This window comes from Cupressus sempervirens, chromosome 8 (assembly GCF_028749045.1).
Source record: "Cupressus sempervirens isolate cs-2001-9-10 chromosome 8, ASM2874904v1, whole genome shotgun sequence".
NCBI lineage: Eukaryota > Viridiplantae > Streptophyta > Pinopsida > Cupressales > Cupressaceae > Cupressus > Cupressus sempervirens.
This window is the reverse complement of record NC_143125.1, coordinates 663594072-663615610: the sequence shown is the minus strand read 5'-3', so window position 1 is coordinate 663615610 and position 21539 is coordinate 663594072. Positions and strand designations below refer to the sequence as shown.

At 35.0% G+C, this 21539-nt stretch overlaps 1 protein-coding gene across 9 annotated transcripts in view; it reads right to left on the bottom strand.

Annotated features, from left to right (window-relative positions):
* Window positions 1-21539, bottom strand: part of ARP9 (actin-related protein 9) — a 329521-nt gene that overhangs the window by 130848 nt on the left and 177134 nt on the right. For 6 of the 9 annotated variants that reach the window (XM_089798716.1, XM_089798719.1, XM_089798714.1 and 3 more), the window contains exons 12-17: window positions 14510-14641; window positions 9861-9950; window positions 4949-5019; window positions 4604-4803; window positions 4405-4448; window positions 4246-4295 (exon numbers count right to left, since the gene is read on the bottom strand). In XM_089798716.1, the coding sequence (XP_089654842.1) occupies window positions 4246-4295; window positions 4405-4448; window positions 4604-4803; window positions 4949-5019; window positions 9861-9950; window positions 14510-14641 (587 nt within the window). Of the gene's footprint in view, window positions 1-4245; window positions 4296-4399; window positions 4449-4603; window positions 4804-4948; window positions 5020-9860; window positions 9951-14509; window positions 14642-21539 lie in introns of all 9 variants that reach the window. The other 3 variants (XR_016355759.1, XR_016355760.1, XM_089798717.1) reach the window with 2 other exon arrangements.

Below are 21539 nucleotides of genomic sequence, written 5' to 3'. Positions count from 1 at the left end.
ATCTGGGGCTCTAAAACGGGCTGCTCTGGGGCTCTAGGAGGAAATGTGGGAATCATGGACCTCGAACTCATTGTCCTAGCTTGCTAGGGTGCATGACCAAAATTGTTCCCAACTTGTTCGCCTCCATTATGTGTCCCATCCTGATTATTCCCATTCTGATTATTACCATTCTAATTATTTCCTCCACCCATGTTAGCATTCAACCCCATTTGACGAGCCATCATCTGCATCATAAGCTCCAATCTCTGATTCTGTTCCTGTGCCCTCTGTTTTGTTTATCGCTGTCCCTGTGCCAAGGTCTCTAATAATTGTAAGAATCTTTCCTCTCCAGGATCCCCAGCATTCCTGTCTCCCATATTGCCAATAACCTGTTCACCTGTATCAATATGATCCTCTAGATTTCCCTGTCCCTCTTGTCCTGTGTTTAGACGAGCCCTGGTTCTTCTAAAATTATAGTGATGAGTTAAAGGTTGAACACTCCAATCTGTCATATCACCACCTATTCATTGTGTTTGTACCCACTAGGATGGTAGGATAAACAAGCTCTAATACCATTGTAATAGGTCACCCCGTTTTCAGCTTGTTTTTTGAATCCGTCTGCTTGTGGAAATTTTGTCAAACAGCTTGCAAGCAATCAGGTAGTTGAAATTTCTGATTTGTCTCTTTCCAGTATGGATGAAATGTTTGTCGATATAAAACTATTGCTCACAATTACTTTCAGTAATAAATAATTAAATAACAAGATGAGTACTTCAAGAGTTACACAAACATAACTTCAGTGCAAAATTTTTTTAAAGCTTCCAACATTCAAATTTATCTCAGAAATTTGCATTTCAAATTAGAGTAACAGACCATTGCAAACTTGGTAATTACCAACATAAGTTTCACAAAAGTTTGACAAGAATGTAACAATTACGCACAAGAAATAGCAACAGCAGATTGCTTTGAAAAATGTTAAAACTCCAGACCTGGTTGTACTAGTTCTGTGCCTCTATGCAGTCACTAGACAGCCACAACACTGATTTGCAGCCCCTCAAAATCTGATTTCCACAAGGCAGCAATTACTGTAGCGTTGTCACTGTAGCTCGGCCACAAACCCAGCCATGCTAAATGATGCCTTCAACAAAGACGTCCAGTAACATGTACAGCAGCCTGGGAATTACTATGAACTTTGAACAGCAACCCAGATTTATAATTTGGCTCTTCATTCTCGACTACCAAAACTGAACTCTTCCTAGCACAGTGAAATTCGACCAAAAAGACAATAGATATCAATCTAAATTACCTTGAAGTTCCAACACAAATCTCAAGACCATGTCTTTCAATGGCGTCAAGATTGATAGCACAGAAGGTTTACGTCCTCCAAGCCCAAGGAGAAAATCTTCACAATTGCCAAATTCACATAATATCCAAGCATGAATAAATGAGTGCTATCCTCTTCCTTTTAATCCCTTCCTCACTTGTCCTACACTTCCGTCTTGCCAATGTGGGATAATACATGAGTTTTAATATTACTTCTTTCTTTTCTCTTACAAAGCCCGTGTATGTACTCAAAAAGGGGAATCTTGATTTTTTTTTAAAGTGACTTTATGAAACATTATAATATTTAATTTAAATAGTCACTTTATCATGATAACTTCAAACATTAAAATAATATACCAAATAAACTCGGAATCCCACATATAATAGCTCATTGGGAAGAGCCCAACAAAACCCATCTCATCCTGTCACTAAAATTGAAGGCACTGCATCCCCTTGTTGGCTTACTAAGAATAGTAAGTCTTTCCGAAAACCCAACAAACGAACTCCATTTGGCCTGTAATTAAATTTGACTAGGCCAAATCACCTCAGGATCCCTTTTTAAGTCTTGGTTGGCCCTTGGGACCATAGAAGAATGGGCTAACGACAACATACATCCAGACTGGCTAAGTGGGAGACATTACAGACAAACATGATCTTATTGAATAGTTCTTTAAAAATAAAGTTATCAATTCTGATTCTTGTTCTTTTTTTTTGCAGAACTTCCTTTCCACCTCTTCAACCTCTCTCTTGGCCATCCAACCAAGTTGAGTCATGGGTGTCTGTTCATAGAGAATATCAATTCATTTGTTGAACTCAACTAATGAAAAAATATTTTAGTACTGGCATGAAGCCATCCTTGAGACTTAAGGACTTCTCTCAAGAAATCAGAGAACTATAATTCAAAAATTAGAAGACAAGCTGATACGAAAATGGAAACATAACATTACATATTCATTTGGTTTCAGACTCAACATGGTCAGATAACCTGGTAAGCTTGATCGAATGAACTATTTGATAGTCTTATTTCACTTCACAATCAAGCATTGAACAAATAACATTGGAAATCCTTGAAACTCCCTTGCATCTAGATTTCAAATGCAATAAATATACCAAATAAAGAATAGAAGCTATTCACATAACCTAATCAATGATGGATTTGAACTTGGTTAATCCCGACTGGCCAGCTCTCAAAAATCTGGATTGCCAACACGGATTTCAAAATACTAAGTCCCTTTGATAACAGAAACAACAAGCTCGGATTCACTTCCAAGATCGGCTGCATGAAAGAATAAGAAAATGAAAAAAGGAAGAATGGTGAAGGAAACAATATCGATGATAGCTGTCAGACACACAATCGAGCTTAAATGTAAAACAATATAGAAGGCTTCAATAGAAGTTGCGGCTCATGATGGCAGTCACAAGAAAGATTATTGGCTTCTTGGTTCACCGATTCAAAAGAAGGAAAATCACCAAGTGTACTCATCATCTCTCATACAGACTTATAATTTTAAAAGAAAGAATTCAAAGGACTCCTTATTAAAAGAAAAACTTATAATTGTGTGTGTGTGTATTTGCATATATATTATTTTCGAATGATGTCATCATACTATTATTGTGTCCAAGGTTATACCTATTAGAATATGCATATCTATATACATGCATAATTTGGAAAATTTATTTTATCTTCGTATCCTCCCAAAGTATATATATATATATATAAGTTAATAGAGATGAGCTTGGGTAATTTAATACCATGGTGGCATTGTACCTTTATACATATGTGCATTTATATATGTATATAATGAAATGATGAGGATACCAACATAAATCATCAAAGGTACAAATTTTGATTATGTTTAAATATTTTAAATGTTTTATATGTTATCCAAGTAGCTCATGGTATTGTCCAACATAAACTCTTGCTTGCCAAGTCGTTTACCCTTAGCCATGGTGATTCAAGATTCACACCTATTTGCCCAGTGATGGTGGTGCCCTTGTGCCCAATTCTTTTCTGACAATGCTTCCACCCCTTTGATGTGCTCCCTACAAGGAATTTCTCCACAATTAAAACATATTACCATAACAAGTTATTGATCATAACGGCTAACCGCCTTTTCAATTCCCATGAATCCATAATAAATAATCAACTTCCCATAATAGCTTTAAAATATCATCATAACGGTTAACTAGCATTTTATCTTCATATGAAATTATAACAATTAACCATCTTACCATTTCACATGATTGTAACAAATTTTAACTATCAACTAACTTCACGTGAAACCTCAACGACTATACAAACATTTTAAATTTAGTCAAAAATTGGAATGTAACATTTATTGACACGTTGTTAACTCGGACCCATTTCGCATCTCATACTATGAGACAACTTGTCAAAGTGCAAGATGCACTGAGTCAAATGTTCATTTCCACTCAATGAGGCATATGGAAGCCTTCAAATTCAGAAAGAGCCTAAAAGGTCGAGGCTTTGGTCTTGGATGACAATTAGAGGGCTCATGTGGCATTTGTATTGGATTTCACAGAACCGATCATGATCGTGCTTCTGTTTTCCGATACAAATATACATTGCTTGGGGGATGTGTATGATGGCATGGACACCATGGTTAAGAATACAAAATTGTCCATATAAAAACATGAGAATGACCCCGAAAGATATGAAGCCTTATGCAATAAGGTGGAAGCAATCATCCTTCATCATTGGGAGAAGATGACTACTCCATTGCACCTCCTTGCATACGTCATATCTCCAAGGTACTATAGCGAGAAAGTACTTGCTATGCCAGATAGAGTTTGAAACTAATCAATTCATGACTGACTCAGATTATTTCTAGATGAAATTCAACCTGTTTAATGGAACTAATGGCACACTACATCAGAAATTAAAATGCTATGGTCTAAAGCCATTAATCAACAAAAACACACCTTTGTTCTACTGCATCAACTAGGCCTTTTGTTGATGCGACCCCACCTACCTGCACCAAAAACAATACCAGGACAAATTCAAGCTTCAAAATCTTAAAGATCTTGATAAAAATCAATAGCAAGATAAATAAATAAAAGTTAGATTGAGCAGAACCTTACAAGCAACACACTCGTGAACAATTTTCTGTAAAGATCAAGACGCCCTGCATATTTTAAAAGGTCACATAGGAATATAATATGATTTTACAGATAAACACAACATACTGCAAATGGGAAAGGAAAGGGGGAAGACAATCAATATGTAGGCATCTTAAACATATATACAGTGCAAATGAGGCAAACAATTTAATGCCCATACCTGTGGCAAGGATACTATTTGTGATAGCTTCAGCAAGTCCAATAATATTGACTTCCTTTTTTAATTTTGGACTGTACTGACTTGGATCTTGCATACCCAATGCATAATTACAACCAGAAAAGAAGGTTTCAGCTCCATCAGGCCTTTTGCCAAATTCACTGTGTGAGCTGTCTTCCATCATGTCTTCATAGTCATGAAACCTGATCCATTTGAGAAATAGGTTTACCATCACTGAATGGAAACATCGTTTAGGTAACCAATCAAAAACATCTAAAACTTGATTGCCACATGGCAAGTACACAACATAAAAATATATCTAGTTGGATTCACATTGTAAAAGCTTACCAAGGACGAGGAGGAGGAGGGTACTCATCTGGCATTAAAAGAAATGGATAAAATAGGCCCATGGGGGGCACCTGTCCACGCAAACAACATCATAGAAGAAGTCATTACTTTTTCATGCATCTGCAAATTATGATTTCGGTAGTTGTTGATTGTTAGAAGCCCTTTTGTTCTTGGTCATGCATTTACTTTGAAGTTAATATTATGTAATGACGACATGGACCAACCAATGGAAATATCAATCTATTAAATAGCGATGAAACCAATGGTAGTTATAAGCATAGTTCCAGGACTCCCTGAGTCCATGTGAGTCCCGAGCCGAGTGACCCTAGCTGAGTTTCAAGGGCTTGGGACTCTCCAAGAACTTCTTGAGGTGAGACATGCTAGAAACTTGTATTTGGCAAGTTTTCACCGAGTCTGCCAAGTCTTTCTGATTTCTCGCCGAGGCCCAAGTCAGGTCAGCCTTGCCAAGTTTGCACCCACACCGAGTCTTCTTTCTATAGTTATAAGTTCTAGAGAGTGTGCATTAAAACTTGAAAATGCCAAAGCAAAAAAAAAAATCACATGGTAAAGAAATGAGAAATACTGTTCAGAATGCAAGTTTGCCAAAAGATACTCTCCTCATGTAGCTTGTACTTTGTAGAATGCTTCTGTATGGCTATTCAGCAGTTATCAAGACAATAAAATTGAAAAGGAAATTAGGAAACTCCAATAGTCAGATGGTAAAGGAAAAAGGAAGAACACACTCTGAGATGCAAGTGATGTTCTTCAGATAAAACCCATAGAGCCTAGGGTTTGCAGGACTTAAAGAAGCATGGCTTTGCCCTTGCTGTTAATTATTATCATGGCTCTTGACAGTGGTGAGCACTAAAAAATAATGCTAAGGAACAATATTCTCCAGGCCGGACCTAACCAAGCTAGAACCAGGAAATTGTTGTCCTTTTGTGAGCTCATTAGCAAATACCCTTTAACCCCTGCAAGATCTGAGGTGTTTACGAGTCTGTGGAAAGCCTGGGAAACTATTAAAACTTAAAATCAAAGTTTGTAATTTTCAATTCATAAAATACTATAATACTCAAAGTTTTATTCATAGATCCATATGGTGGATCTTAGAGGATAGAGACAAACCACTGGCATTATTACAGGGACGCTCAGCAAAGAGCTGGTCTCAGAAATGTATTAATTACTCCAGCAATATAATGAATGGATGAATTAAAGACTGGTCTTCCTTAAGCTGTGAGTACACATTGCCCCCTTCAAATTGGGGAAAATATACTATCTGCAAGAAGTGTGCAAAGGTTTTCAATGACCTATTGAATGTATGTGTGATATTAATCATTATAAGGAGTTCAAATGGTAAGATGGATCTGCCCTGCTCAATGGTAAAACCCAAGTTATCACAAATCATTTTCTGAAGATGATTCAATTTATGACTTTCTTAAACATTGTTGGAATTGATATATTGCTATCGGTACTCAACAGTGTAGTCTTTTAGTCAAACTCATTGACCCATGTTTTATGAAAACTCATTGACCCATGTTATCTGTACAACTCGTCTTCAGAAAACCTATGATCTGCATCATCACAGCTGACACAATTCTATTTCAGCAAGCTTACGATCTGCATCGGTGCAACTCTCATTTTCCCATCTGCTGCTTTACTACTTTGTATCTGAAATGTTTTATATCTTGCACACTCAATACTCATTTTCAGAGATATTCTATTGTTGTTATAATATAATCAGATCTCTCAGTGCTAACAGTGATAAGTCTATTATTTCTAATATACAGCACTCTCTCACACACTTCTCCATTGAAACTCCACACTCTTTAAATACTATCTCTTAACGGTGGAGAGTGAGAGAAAAAGTTGGAACTGCTTTCAATTGTCAGAAATGTTACAACTGAAGATTCAACCACCAAATAACTCAACTATGACAAGCACTGATAACAATATTTTTGAACACAAAGCATCAATGTCAAAGATTATTAAATACATTGCCTATCAAATGATACATCAGTTTCTAACAAAGCTTTCAACAGAAATAACCAAATAATTACAGAAAAAAGCTTGCTCAATACAGCCAATTTCTCTTTCACCCAACTGAAATCTTCAGACTAATGACATAGCAGAATGACAGGTATGCTGTTGGTAAATGAACAATCTGAAACAATGTTTGATCACACAAACCGCAAATACAACTAAACACCTTCAATGAACACTTCAGAATGATATGTGAGAGCAATGCTTCTGTAGTGACATCTATATTCTATACAGAAATATTCCCCAATATACACAGTAATGACATTTGATATGTGCAAGGCTGATACTTTTGTACCGATACCAATAAACACTCCAAAACAATTCTTGTCATCAAATGTTGCTTGCCTAGACCAAGTTTTACAAACAGGATCCAACAATGATTATTGATGAAACCTTTGATACTTTCTTTCTTAGAAGTTTGAAAAAATCCAAGTGTCCTTCATGTTGATGAATGTTTCATGACCACTTGAATTTGCAGAATAAAACACTAAGTATCCTATTCTCTCTTGAACAATGAAACTTCAACTGCTAAACATTGTAACATATGAGAGACAAAATGAGGCAACCCCAAGCTTTATAATGCATACCAGTAACTTAATGTCAGATACAACTCAGTGTATATGATGTAATATGTTGGTTCTCACAAAGGGACTTATGCTATTCTTCCTAGCTTCAATCAATTCTTCTCCATAAAAGCATGAAAGATCTTTATAAACCAACTGGAACTTACACTAAGTGATTCAAACCTCAAATAAAAATGAAAAGGTAATGGATTTAGTGATTCTAAGCAACTTCCTAAGGTCAATGATAACAATGGATGATGTTTGAACTTTGGATATTAGAATTCCTAAAACCAAGCTTTGCTTCGCCATGCAAAAACACTACCACATAACTTGATGCAATCTCCAAAGGTAATAAAGGATTTTCATGTTCCAAGCATTCATCCAATACCCAATACTGGTGCAATCTATGTGAACATGCACAATCAAACTAGTGCTTAAGTGGGTTCAGACTAACCATTAACTGCAACTTGTTATCAACAAATTACAAAAGACATGAACCAAGGAATTCATCAACATCTGCACATTTCTCCATTAAAACCAATGAACTTTAACTAAACTTCTAGAAATAGAAAACCTGAAAAATGTAGAAACTGGCATACAAAGATCCCCAATCTTAAATGAAACTGTGTATTAACTTGAACATAGTCTTCGCAGCAATTCCTGATCTCCTCCTGCTCTACTTCTATTGCTACCATCTACTCTTCTAATGATCTCATCTTCGTCTAATGAATTTATAAATTATAAAGCCGCATTTTTTCTAGACCTCTCAATTACAATGAAGGGCCTAGATTGATTTGAAATCAACTAACAAGCTAATTCAAGGAAACCCTAATTAGGGTTAGTTACAACCACTGCTTTAAAACATTTAACGTAATCCAGTGTGATTATGGCATTGATTTGGAATACACATCCTTCTAAGGATGAACCAATAAGAAAATTTCTTGTAAAAATAAATTAAATGCCTTCCACATGTCCACTTGTCAGCAAGTCAAGTTGGATGAAATTGGAGATGTTGACTCGAATCTTTTGATAGGTTGAAGACCAGTGGGCACCACCTCAGGCATGTACATCTTGTTGTCTTCCTTCCAACTCCACTTTTTCATCATTATAGAGAATTCTCTGCATCTCTAGTAATATCTCTTGATCCTTCAAATCTTTTGGCTTCAAATTTATTGTGCTGATTCATGATCCCAAATTGCCTCATCTTTGTGAATGTTTCAATATATATCATCCTCTTTGTTTAGGAAATCTTCTCCTTGAATTGTTCTTCTCGATATCTTTATCTTGTAGTAAGTTGGTTTGCTTCACATTGATCTTGGATTTCCAAGACTGCAATTGTCTTCTTCATTCTGATTTTTCTCCTTAACAAAATCACTCCTGATTTCTGGTAAATTCACATCTACTCCTTAAATCTGCTTTGTTCTGCCTGCGATCTTCTTGAATTGGACTAGAAATGACGTCTTTCATCCTATCATATATGACACCTCTAACCCAAAATTGCAATTCATTGGCATGGCGAGCCTCCTTCATGTTTTGCATTTGAATTCCCATCATTGATTGAGATAAGTCACAATTCAACTAAAGACAGATTATGTATGAGATAATAACAGAGCTGTGCTGCAAAAGCTAAATATATCACAAAGAGATCTAAAGATTAGCTTCAGGACCCTCACATCGAAAGACTTAGATATAATTAACATTGCTAGAGGACGAGCAATTTTAGAAGCATGATCTGTAATATCCCCTTTCTTGAAATAGGATTTAATAATAAACAGTGACAATAAAATTAAAATATAATAGAAAGCGAATAAATCCAGGATGTCAGTCAATTCTCAGAAGTATATCCCCATCAAAAACTAATTTAAACAATGAAGATGTCAACTAAAACAAGGGCCAATTGTAATCAGCAGTATAGAACAACCTGTAAAATCATTTCAGCCTTGTGACCTATTTTCTATTTTATCTGGCTGTTATAAATATATTATGGTATGTAGGAATTGTTCCTGAATATTAAGAATAAGCTGTTATAATGCATTTTCTAGCAATTATATTTCCACTAATAGATTAATAAGTATCAGTTGATATTTTATACTATCTGTGTAAGCCCTATGCTGCAAATGATAAACCCTTAGACTCTGCTTTGTTAATGTATTTATATGAAGCTGGCTAGTCCTGTATTAATACATTGTTAAACTATGCACACAGAGGAGAAAAGCAATTATGCAGGAATCTAAAGTTTCTTGCATGATCAAGCTTGGATGATATTTAAAAACTGGTTAGCTCAAAGCCTTTTACAAACTTGTACTTACATTTAGAGCGGACATAACAACCTTGTAAACATCAGCTGGCAAGCCTGCCTTATAGTAATAGACTTCTGCATTAGCATTTGAATCTCCTTCCTGTATGGTGCATAAAAAATGATAACAAGTTAAATAATCAAGAAATTGAAAGTGAAACATAAATTGAAAATGCCTTTACTGCCAAATAAGAGTTCAAAAAATAAAAGAGAACAATTGTAATAGTTCTTACAAGTGAAGCAGGACCAAGTGAAAGTTCCAACCATAACTGAAACAAGCAGTTTCTATCTCTACTTTGCTAATGTTGATCTATCTAAATAGTCATCATTTTTTTTTCATTCTAATTGCAATTCTACATTACCCTAATCCTGAATGAACCAAAAGCAAAAGATAAATTTAGACTTGTCACTTTTCTACAATCCAAGTTTATAAGATAATTTCTGGATATGATTGTGTACGATTTTTTAACATCAGATAAAAAAAGTCTTGCACAATAAGATCCAAAAATTATCTTACAAATTTAAACTTGACAATCAAACATCGAAAAAAAATTATGATTAATTAATTACCCATGCAGGGTTGTAGTTAAACTTAGACATCATAACTCAAGGGTATCTCTTTCATAAAATACACTCAAAGACATGCACCTGGCCTCATCTATTGGGGAATACCACACCCAGAATTGGAACTGGTAGGCTACCCAAATCAAATTCAAGTTTTGTACATCTTATCATCCAACATGTTTCCTAGTGATTTGTACAAGAGCCTCCACAATGAAATCCCCACCAGTTAACCTGTCAGTATTGTCTACAACAACCAAACATGATATTGCACTAAGTCACAAAGTTAGAGTTCAAGTCCAGCAACCATAAAATTTGGATGAAGTTCGGCAAGGCAAAGAGTTTTTAAAAAAATCATAATATAATTTACTTTATACAAAAAATATTATTTTTAAATATAAATTATTGAATACTAACATATATATAATATTTTTTAACAATATAAATATGTAATTTATTTACAAATATATCTTTATTAATAAATTATATATACTATATATAAACAACAAAAATAATGTTATCAAATAACATAATATTATCTAATTATATAAATAATTATATAAATAATAAATAATGTTAATAACAACGAAAAAAATGAGATACGTGGCTTGACAATTATTTTGATTTTAATTTTTGATAAATAAACGGCCGAAGCCTTTCATAAAATCAATGAAAACTATAAATACAACTTCGGTAGAGAGGAGATTAGCACAATCAAGTTGTTCCTAGCAGGGCAATGATGCTGCTATCCCTACCGATTCTCGATTTTAGTTTTCAAGAGTGTCAAGGTCAGTTAATAGGTCCTCAACCTCCATCCCTTCTTGTGGGGGGGGAGGGGTGTGTGGAATTGTCTACTTCCTGTAGATTTTTATTTAAAATCTTTTTCTGCTGGATTAATTCCTCATCATCACAAATTTCATCCATGAACTTATCCATAAGTTCATTCACAACCATATCACTGACATATGCTGCTATGGTGTTGACTTCTTCCTCAATTTTCTTGGATGGGTCTAACATGGTTCTATTACAAGATTCACTTCAACAGTCCTCTACCATATAAACAGAGCACTCAACATTTTGAACCTAGGAGGGGAAACAAGACAGGTATCACTCCTCTCAATTCCCTTCTTTGTGGTACTCTACTTAATCCTTGTTTCCCCTTTATCACTATCTACTATAGATTGCCCTACCAAAGGTTTCAAATTGGTATTATTTGAAAGCTCGCCCACCTTAAGCACAAAGCCATCGAGGCTATCATTTTCCAAAGGAGGACAAAGATTATCTACCCTAATCTCCCCCTCTTCCAGACCCTTGTCTGCTAAGCAATTAGTTAAAATGAAGTCACCTTTATCATTATTTAGAATTACTAGGATATTAGGATTCATGGTTAAAGCATCCGAGCATGGCTTAAGGCCAAAATTGTTTGATTTGTTACCTTCTTTAATGACTACATTCATAAATCTAGGCTTTATAGCTATCAGTCAGTCATTCACAAAAATTTCTAAAGGTTTAAGTTTGCTAATTCTAATGTCCATGCTTACTATAATAATAGGGCTCGAGTGAATGAACTCATTTTCATCAAAAACTACGAACTTAACGATTTGGTTTCCTATTAATTTAAGGGTTTCGTTGACTAAAAATTCTACTAGAAGATTGGGAAGGAGGACGACTCTCTCTACACGGAAGGAATCAATATCGTTTAGATTAGAAAAGGGTTGCCAATCAAAAAACCTGAAAGGTTAATCATTAAAATTTAAGGTATTTTCGAATAAGAAATCATTTCTCAATTTTGAATTACAACAATCCATTTTAACGAAATCATGCTCAAGAATGGCTAAACCAATCTTCATAACATATGTCGCTTTTAAACATCTAGATATGTCATCAGCTTCTATACTTGATCCAGATCATCTTGCAAAGAGCCCATGTTTCTAACACTTGCATTATATATATTCCACTACACAACCTTTGATTTTAAGAGTTAGTTGCTCTGGTTTAGAAATGGTGGACATTCACACATTCCCAAGAGAATACAGATTCTTTGAAGCTCCCTTCTTGATGGTCACAAACTTGTTGTCCTTTGCAACTTCCAATAGGGTTTGGTGCTTACTAATTTTGGTTGGGAATCAAGGAGGAGAAGAAAGTCGGGGGACTCATAATGCAAAAAGGCGGAATGGGGTTCGGTCTTGGCTATGTCAACTAAGATTTAGAGTTCTTCGGACACGAACTTCCTTGAGAGGTTGGCAAGGATTTTGGGGCCCTTTGGGAGGATTTCCATAAGACTTTTTTAAACCCTGGTTGCACAGGCATAGAACCATGATACCTAGGATTTTGGGGCCCTCTGTGAGGATTTCCATAAGGATTTTTTAAACCCTAGTTGCACAAGCTTAGAACTATGATATATGGATTGTCTACACTTCACAACATTCCAACCCTCTTGCTTGGGATCGTCAAAGAGGGAGAACAGCTAAGGAGGAGACAACCTAGGAGCAGAAAAAAAAGGAGAAAGGTTGGGCATATCTGTTTATCCAGAAACAAAACATTGTCTAATAAATCTCACATGAGTAGCAGAGTCCATCACATTGTTACTAATTGTGCTCAATTATTGTATGCGGCTCAACAATTATTATTATATAAATAATACAAATAATATTAACATATATAACATTATCACTAAAATATATAAAAACACAATATAGATAAATAGCTTAGTTGTTGATTCATGAAACGAAACCCATTTGGGTATGCGAATCGAATCGGATCCATGGATTCTGGATTTTTTCTTTCGTCCAATAATGATCCGTTGAGGATTCATGTGTGTGTGTGTGTGTGTGTGTACACTAAAAACTAAGAGAAATCATTTCATAGTATGAATATATGATTCTAGTATGCATCTATGAATCTAGTATACTTGATAATTGATCTATTTTCATAATTATAAAGAAAATCAGAACATTCACATTCATGATTTTATGTTTTTGTGCCTTGTATTGCCACAGATTCATGCTGGATCCTCAAGATTCATGCTTGGATCCTTGAGGATCTGGGCAGGATCCTTGATGCTGCCTGTGGATTTGTTAGGATCCTTGGGCCGCAGATCCTAATGGATCCACAGGAAGGATCGCAGACCCTGCCTGGATCCTCACAAATCCATGTGCGAATCCAAATCCGGATCGGAACCAAATCCGGATCCGGAGTCTGCTACACGAATCTGGTAACTAAGATAAATAGTTAATAAAATGAACAGGTTTTGCGGTTCAATACAGCCTAACATTTTCAGTACAATGTGGCTTCCTATGTGCATAAGGTTGGCTCCGTTGAACTGTATGTGAGAATTATAATGGGATTTCATGCGTTTGTAATGTAATTGGAAAATCTTATCTGCCATATCTGATTATGTTTGTGAACTTGATACACACATGTAGTTGATTTGAAGCTCCATTAAATGAGATGTGTTTGATCTAATTTTAGCATGCAATTGTGAGCCAGAAGACTTTCAAAAACTAAGTTTTAAAGGACCAACATATTGATAATCTTCAGCAGTGAATGCATGACATGTGTTTGACAAAATAAAAACTAAGGACGGTGGAAATTAGGCTAACATCCATTAGGGGATATCACATAGTGTACACAAATATTATTAAAAATTATCCTGTTTGTCCTTGTAAGTTGCAAGGCTCAAGTGTAAGATGTTTGTACCTTAATTCGACGACTTAGCAGATCACAACACCACAAAGGAAAGGATATCAAATGAAAACTTTCTCTTTATATTTATCATTGTAAGTTGCAAGGCTCAAAGTAAGATGTTTGTAACTTAGCTTAACAACTTAACAGAGCAGCATACCACACATGAAAGAATATCAAATGAAAATTAGGAAAATCAATTTGAAAGATAGTAAACTCATTTGGCTATGCCACTATCACTCGACGAAGTTCTAGATTTTATGCAAGTATTCATCAAAGTTCTCATATTGATTTGCTTTTTTGTTTCGTTTCTGCCTTATCCCATTGGAACTCCATGGAATAATTCATATTATTTTTAAAAGCATGCAGTTTCATCAATAAAACAGTTATTTCTAAAAGCCACCACTGGGAGCTTACTTTAAATTTGCAGAAGGACTCCTTCAGCCTATTAAGCATAAGCAAATCTATTGGCTTTCCCATTGGATCTGTATCAATTGGTGGCCATGTTTGGCGGTGCTGTTCCACCCATAGAAGGCATCTAGATATATCCTACAAGAATGAGATTAGATAAAATCAACATATTTTGCAGTAGCTCACAACCTAAAATGTCAAAATCATCATGCAAAACCGACAAAAACTTAAATATGCAAAAGAGAAGGTGTCTTTCAGAAATAGGAAAAAATTCAATTTACTTTGGAAAATTTGGAAATTGCAATCTTATTAGAAATTCTAATAAACAAATATTGGTAGGTCAACAATAAATTTTCTGCGTTTTAAACTTTAATTGTTCACTTACAGCATTCCAACTTACCGAAGTAATCAATCATATGTGAAATCTTGAAAAAGGATGAGGATATTACTCCCAATTATTCAAAACATAATCAATGAAAATTTTCAACAAATAAGCAAACGCCTACTTTCCTTGCACAGCTGTTAAATGCTTTCGCATCTTGAATAGTTTCGAACTAAGCTTGTCCTGTGCATAATAGATACCTCTCAATTCATAATGTTAAACATCAGGAATTGCAAATACAACTACTATTTAATTCTTGTTCTTGTAAATTAACAACTATTATAAAGTTGAGAACCTGATTGTCAAAGAAAAACAAAGGTAGATGAATTGAGAGACTTGACTACTTAAAGTGGTCGAATATAACATAGAAAAGATGCAATAGTGAAGTGTTTGCCACAGGTCAAACATGTCAATGTCACATTTTGGTCTCATCTGTAATCAAATTGATTTGTAGTGGAATTTGCTGTTGGCTGTTGTCGGCTGTTAATAAATTGGGATGAATTTATGAAGCCTAAATAAAAACCAAACATATTTCGGCTGTATATTTATTTTTCATGTTTAGCCTGTCCATTTTGAGAATTGTTGAATGGAATAGGTTTCAGAATTTAAAGTGGTTCTCAGCTCGCATTAGTTCAGCTGGCCATTTCTCCCAGAAGATACATCTTTTTAGGAAACCACTACTATCCTAGTTAAGGATCTCACAAGTAGCCATTAAACCATGTCGCAATGCCAAGAAGATATTTTGGACACTTACCAACAGTATATTGTTACAGTGTATTGTTATTGTTGACACACCAACACGATGCGGAATATATCTATATTCTTGGATGTTCATGATTAGTTATGCCTAGATTTAGTAATAAGACAATATCACATAGGTAATTATTGTTGGATCTGTGACCTTACAGATTGGGGGAATTTTATGTTAAGTTTGATTAGATTTATAAATGTAATCTCTATAATATTATCTTAGGATAATATATAAATTTATAGTTAGAACCCTACTTTGTAATAACATTTTATAAAATTTGTGTGTTCCAAGAGAGGGTTCTTACTCCCCTTAAATATATGTCACAAAGATCATGAACCGATGCTTACCCAAGTGGTATGTCTCATCAAAGGACCCATCAGTTTGAAATTCAAATTAATATTGCTCATTAGACAAAGCAGGTAACATATAATACGCTGAGAAAATAGCTTACCACAGTCACGTGACATAATAATGTTTTTTATCCGATTTAAATAGAAATGATGGCGTGGACTTCATACCGGTCATATTAAGGGAAAGGAGCTACCATTGCATCGGGTTTAGAAGAATAAGGAAATATAAATATCAGATCAATTATATTGGAATGTTTATCTGACATAAGCTATAAACATTAACATGTCAAGAGTAAACAAGGCATTTCAGGGACAGATCGCCGTCCCCAAATGTCAAGGGATGTTTCCTATGGTTTCCTACTGTTTTATGAAATTGTAAATGGCTAGGAGACATTGCCTTTCATCTCACTATCCATGAAATGTTTCAGGGACAGAAACAACTCCCCTAGGGACTTGAAATGTGTTTCATGTAACATACTTTAAAATGGCTCAAATGTTAAATGTTTGTACAAATTCATATCCCTCTCAATATTTGATACAATTTTAAAAGAAACATCACATTTCAAATTCATTTGAGAAAGCTATGTCTCTGAAATGTTATTGCTCAAGGTACTACTGTTGTTACCAAAGTGCAGAAGGTTTGTTGTTGAAGTGTTTTTTGTCATCATTTTTAACCACAAACCCACTTAAATGATTGTTGTGTTATTTTGGAAGGTTGTTAAAACCCAAGGGACCCAATTAAATGATTGTTGCGTTATTTGGGCAGGTTGTTAGGGCCCAAGTATGTATAATCATCATATGTAGGCAGAGGAAATGTCTTACATGCAACTAAAACAAAACAGCAGTGGCAACTTCTAGGATTGCCTTGTCAGTTGCAACTTTGGGCATTCCAGATTGTCGAATATCATAGCCGCGATGGAGACTTCATACCTAAAGTGTTTGCTTGCATTCAACACTTCTCAAAATCTCTCTTATATCCATGCTGATCACTCGCTTACTACTGTTGTTACCAAAGTGCAGAAGGTTTGTTGTTGAAGTGTTTTTTGTCATCATTTTTAACCACAAACCCACTTAAATGATTGTTGTGTTATTTTGGAAGGTCGTTAAAACCCAAGGGACCCAATTAAATGATTGTTGCGTTATTTGGGCAGCTTGTTAGGGCCCAAGTATGTATAATCATCATATGTAGGCAGAGGAAATGTCTTACATGCAACTAAAACAAAACAGCAGTGGCAATTTCTAGGATTGCCTTGTCAGTTGCAACTTTGGGCATTCCAGATTTTTGAATATCATAGCCGCGATGGAGACTTCATACCTAAAGTGTTTGCTTGCATTCAACACTTCTCAAAATCTCTCTTGTATCCATGCTGATCACTCGTTTCCTATTCTTTATTGGACCCAGATTTGGTCTATCTTTTATGTGCATTGAGAGCTTGTGTATGAGCTTTCTCCAGCCGAGACGATAATTGGACTTCCTGCCCATCCACCGTTTTATCTCCTTTGTCTTTATCATCCGCTGACTGGTCACTGTCGATACTAGCAATTTCACTGTCCCTCACCGTCAATACATTATTAGTCATCAGATTTTACATATAATATTTTTCAAAACACATTGGTTCTGTTTCTACAATCATTGGCATTCGTTCCTATTGAGCCATATCATTGATGATTGGCATTTCCAGTTCATAACTCCCATCTTTCAATATGTTTTGTATTCCTTTGTATTTGCATACTCTATACTATTGTGACTGTCAGGAATTTTTCTGAGGTTAAGGGAGATTGTGTGGTGCTTTTATATATCTTTAGTAAATAAAAGAAATCTGGGAGTGTCTATATCTAGTTTCTCGCTGACTTAGCTGTAGTGCGTGTATTAGTGTATCAACCTCAGAGAGCAAACATGTTTGGAAATATTTTTTCAAAGAGCTCATTTGTTCGGTTATATGAGTATCTCTGAACATAATTATTGCAGTATCGTCCTTATTATGTATTAGAGAACATTTTAATATTCTCAGAAGTAACTTTTATTTAGTGATCCTGATCAGTGTGTGATATTTTATCACTGACGAAATTATACGAGATCAGAGTTTTTCTTTGTATACATTACATATATTTACTCCAAGTTTGGCCTGTCGGTCCTTGGGGATTCGTGACGAATTCATGTAAATTCATGATGGATTCGTGCAGGGTCTGGATTTGACCCTGTGGATTCGTCCGGATTTGCATTCCGTGGATCCGGACGGATCCACAGTCCAAAACAAGGATCCTGCCCGGATCTGAACAAATCCTGGCACAAATCTGGGTTGGATCTGAATCCAAATTTGGCCTCCCAGATGATCACGTACTTGCAGCTCATCCTTCCAAAGAAAAAGGGCAGAAGGGGAACTTTAAGAGGTCCAAAGACAATAGCTTTGAGTGAGTCCCTGATTTTAGGAATAAAAATGAGAACTCTCTCAAGTTCAGTGTTTCAAGTGTGATAAATTTGGTTATTTTGCAAAGATTGCATCACAAGATCAAAACTTCATGCCACTGTTGTTGTTGTAAAGGTTGAGAATTGTTCTCCTCAGAGAGAGAGTTTAACAATAATTATGAAAATTTCTTATTCATCTCTGCACTTTCTAGCAAGGTTCCTACAAATAGTGATACATGGTCGATTGGCAGTGGTGAATTGTGTCACATTATTGGGTTCAAGGATCAAATTTTTAATTTGAAGGAAAAAGATTCACATTTACAAGTCATAATTGGTGAAGGTTGTTGGTTCTAAATTGGATTATGGCCTTCCACTAAACTTAAGTGATATATTATTTGTACCAGGCCTAAAAAGAAATATGACTCTATATCAGCTTTCAAAGACAAATGCTATCATGTTGCTTTTGTTGATGGTAAAGTCTTGGCATGGAAAAAGAATACTGATTTTCAATCAGCTTGTGAAATTAGGGTACATCATGATGCCTCTACAAACTTTTGTCACATCCTATCCATGCATTTTCTCGAGATATTTCATATTCGAATGAAATATGGCACAAGAAAATTTAAATTTCAAAGCCGAATTAGAATCATGAAAGAGTTTGCAAGGGATGCACTCTAGGTAACAATTTTAAGAACTCTTTTCATAGTAGCGAATCTAGAGCCAAAGATATGCTAGAATTAATTCATTCAGATTTATGTGGTCCTATGTCTATTGCACCTCTTAAGTGGTTTTTGGTATTATATTACATTTATAGATGATTGTTCTCGAAATTATAGGATCTATTTTCTTAAGTCTAAAGAATCTTATGACGTGTTGATCTATTTTAAAGAATTCAAAGCATTGGTTGAAAATTTATCTAACAAAACGATTAAGATCTTAAGGTCTGATAATGGCAAAGTATATGTATCTAAAAAATTTCATAATTATTGTGTTGAAGTTGGAGTAGTAATGTACACAATTTTAATAATGTACATCAAATAATTAACCATACCAAAATTTAAATAATATTATTTGGATCTTTAATTATTTAATAAAGGGGCCCAATTTTTATTAATTATCCGTTGGTGTTTTTTGTGTCGGCATACTTTGTAAAACCGTCGAGAGTTTTGTCCAAAGGGGTATTCATGTGCGGCATGTAGGAAGTTGTTAGTATGTGATTTGTATTATTTCTTTGTATTGCAAATTCCTGTTGGAATTTTGTATTGTTCGCATTTTCAAAAAGTGGAAGATCTTCCCTACTTGGCTATTCCGATTTCAGTAGGATTCAACCCTCACCTTATTCTGTCTTTTATTACTTTGCTTTGGATCTAGCACATCCGGAGTGCCATCTTTGTTTTGCAAATATAATATATTGGGTTACGACATTAAATTATTACATCTCTATATTGGGGTACGCTTTTGTCTGACTATTATTTGGTGCATTCAGTGAATTATATCTTCCTCTTAGCATCTCTAGCTCACTCCCTTCGACACATTCCTCAAACAATACCGTGGCATCAAAACTTTCCCACAGGTGTTTCCCTCGAGGCAGGGACTTTCCTATAGGAACTTTCCCTCAAGTGTTTCCCTTGGGTACTCTCCCTCAGGTGCTCTCCCTTGGATACCTTCCCTTGGGTACTTTCCCTTGGGCACAATTCTTCGGATCAATTTCTCCTTCGGACGGAGCTCTCCTTCAAACGAAGTTCTCCTTCGGACCGAATTGTCCTTCGAGTCGAGTTTCCCTTCGAATCAAGATCCTCTTCAGATTGAGATTGCCTTCGGACTAATATCGTCTATGATCAAGATCATCTTGGGAACATTACATGGATTAAGAGAGAGTTTTTTATTTTCCCTATAATTCTAAACTAAACGGTGTGGCTAGAAGAAAGGACAGCACAATTGTTGAGGCAACAAAGGCAATGATTCACGTTCAAAGCCTTCAAACAGCTATATGGTTTCAAATTTACGAACAACAATTCACACTCAAAATCGTAGTCCTCATCAAATCCTTGACAACATAACACTGAAAGAAGCATTTTCAAGTATCAAACCAATCATTCATTACCTCAAGAAATTTAGATGCCCAATTTATATTCACATTTCAAAAGAGAAAAGAACAAAATCAAAACCTTCACGAAAAAAGGTATCCTTGTTCGTTATATGAAATTTTCAAAAGCATACGGGATATAATTCCAGGACAAAACAAAGTGAAATCAAAACAGATGTTACATTTGATAACGAAGTACATTGCAAGTTATCCAAAGAGGTTAATATTCAAAAAGATGATGAAAATTTTGAGCAACCTCTAGATTTAGTCATGACTAATCCAGATCCACCTTTGGAGATTTAAAGTTGTTGGATTTCAAAGGATCGTTGCAAATGTACTAAGCACTGCCGTAATGTTTGGTATGTGTTTTTTCAAATGCAACATCCTCTCACATTTATATTGAGCATAGGGAAAGAATAGACATGTTCCCTCAGGGGGTAATGTCTATTCGATAATCAGATTATATATATATATATATATATATATATATATACGATAAACTTAATATCTCGTATAAGATCAACACACAAATATAAAAGATAAATACATCCAAATTGACTAAAACTTTAACACTCCCTCTTAGTCAAGAAGGATAAATACATTTTGATAATCAAAGGTAAAGGACGATTAGTATTTTGAATAACCCAAAGATGATCAACAATTGTCATCTAACCTCTTAGTTATTAAAATACCTAGTATGCATTTATACAAACAACCCAAAGATAATCAACATGATGACATCTAAGCTCTTAGTTGTTAGACTCACAAAATGCATACATATCTCATACCCAATATGCTATTAAGATAATATATTATACTTTCTATAATAGTCAACTACTTGTCTGTAGTCCGTCTTTTAGTCTAGATAGGAATGTTTCCTATCCTATCTCTTTTGTCTTCAATCCAAATAGGAATGTTTCCTTTCCTGTCCTGTCTCTAGTTTTGTTTCTAATTCTGTCTTCAGTCTACGCTGTTTCTTTTAGAAACAACATCCTTGTAATTCTTTATGAGGAACACATTTGTTCCTCTATTAATAAATCAAAAATCCGGAAATCCGTTA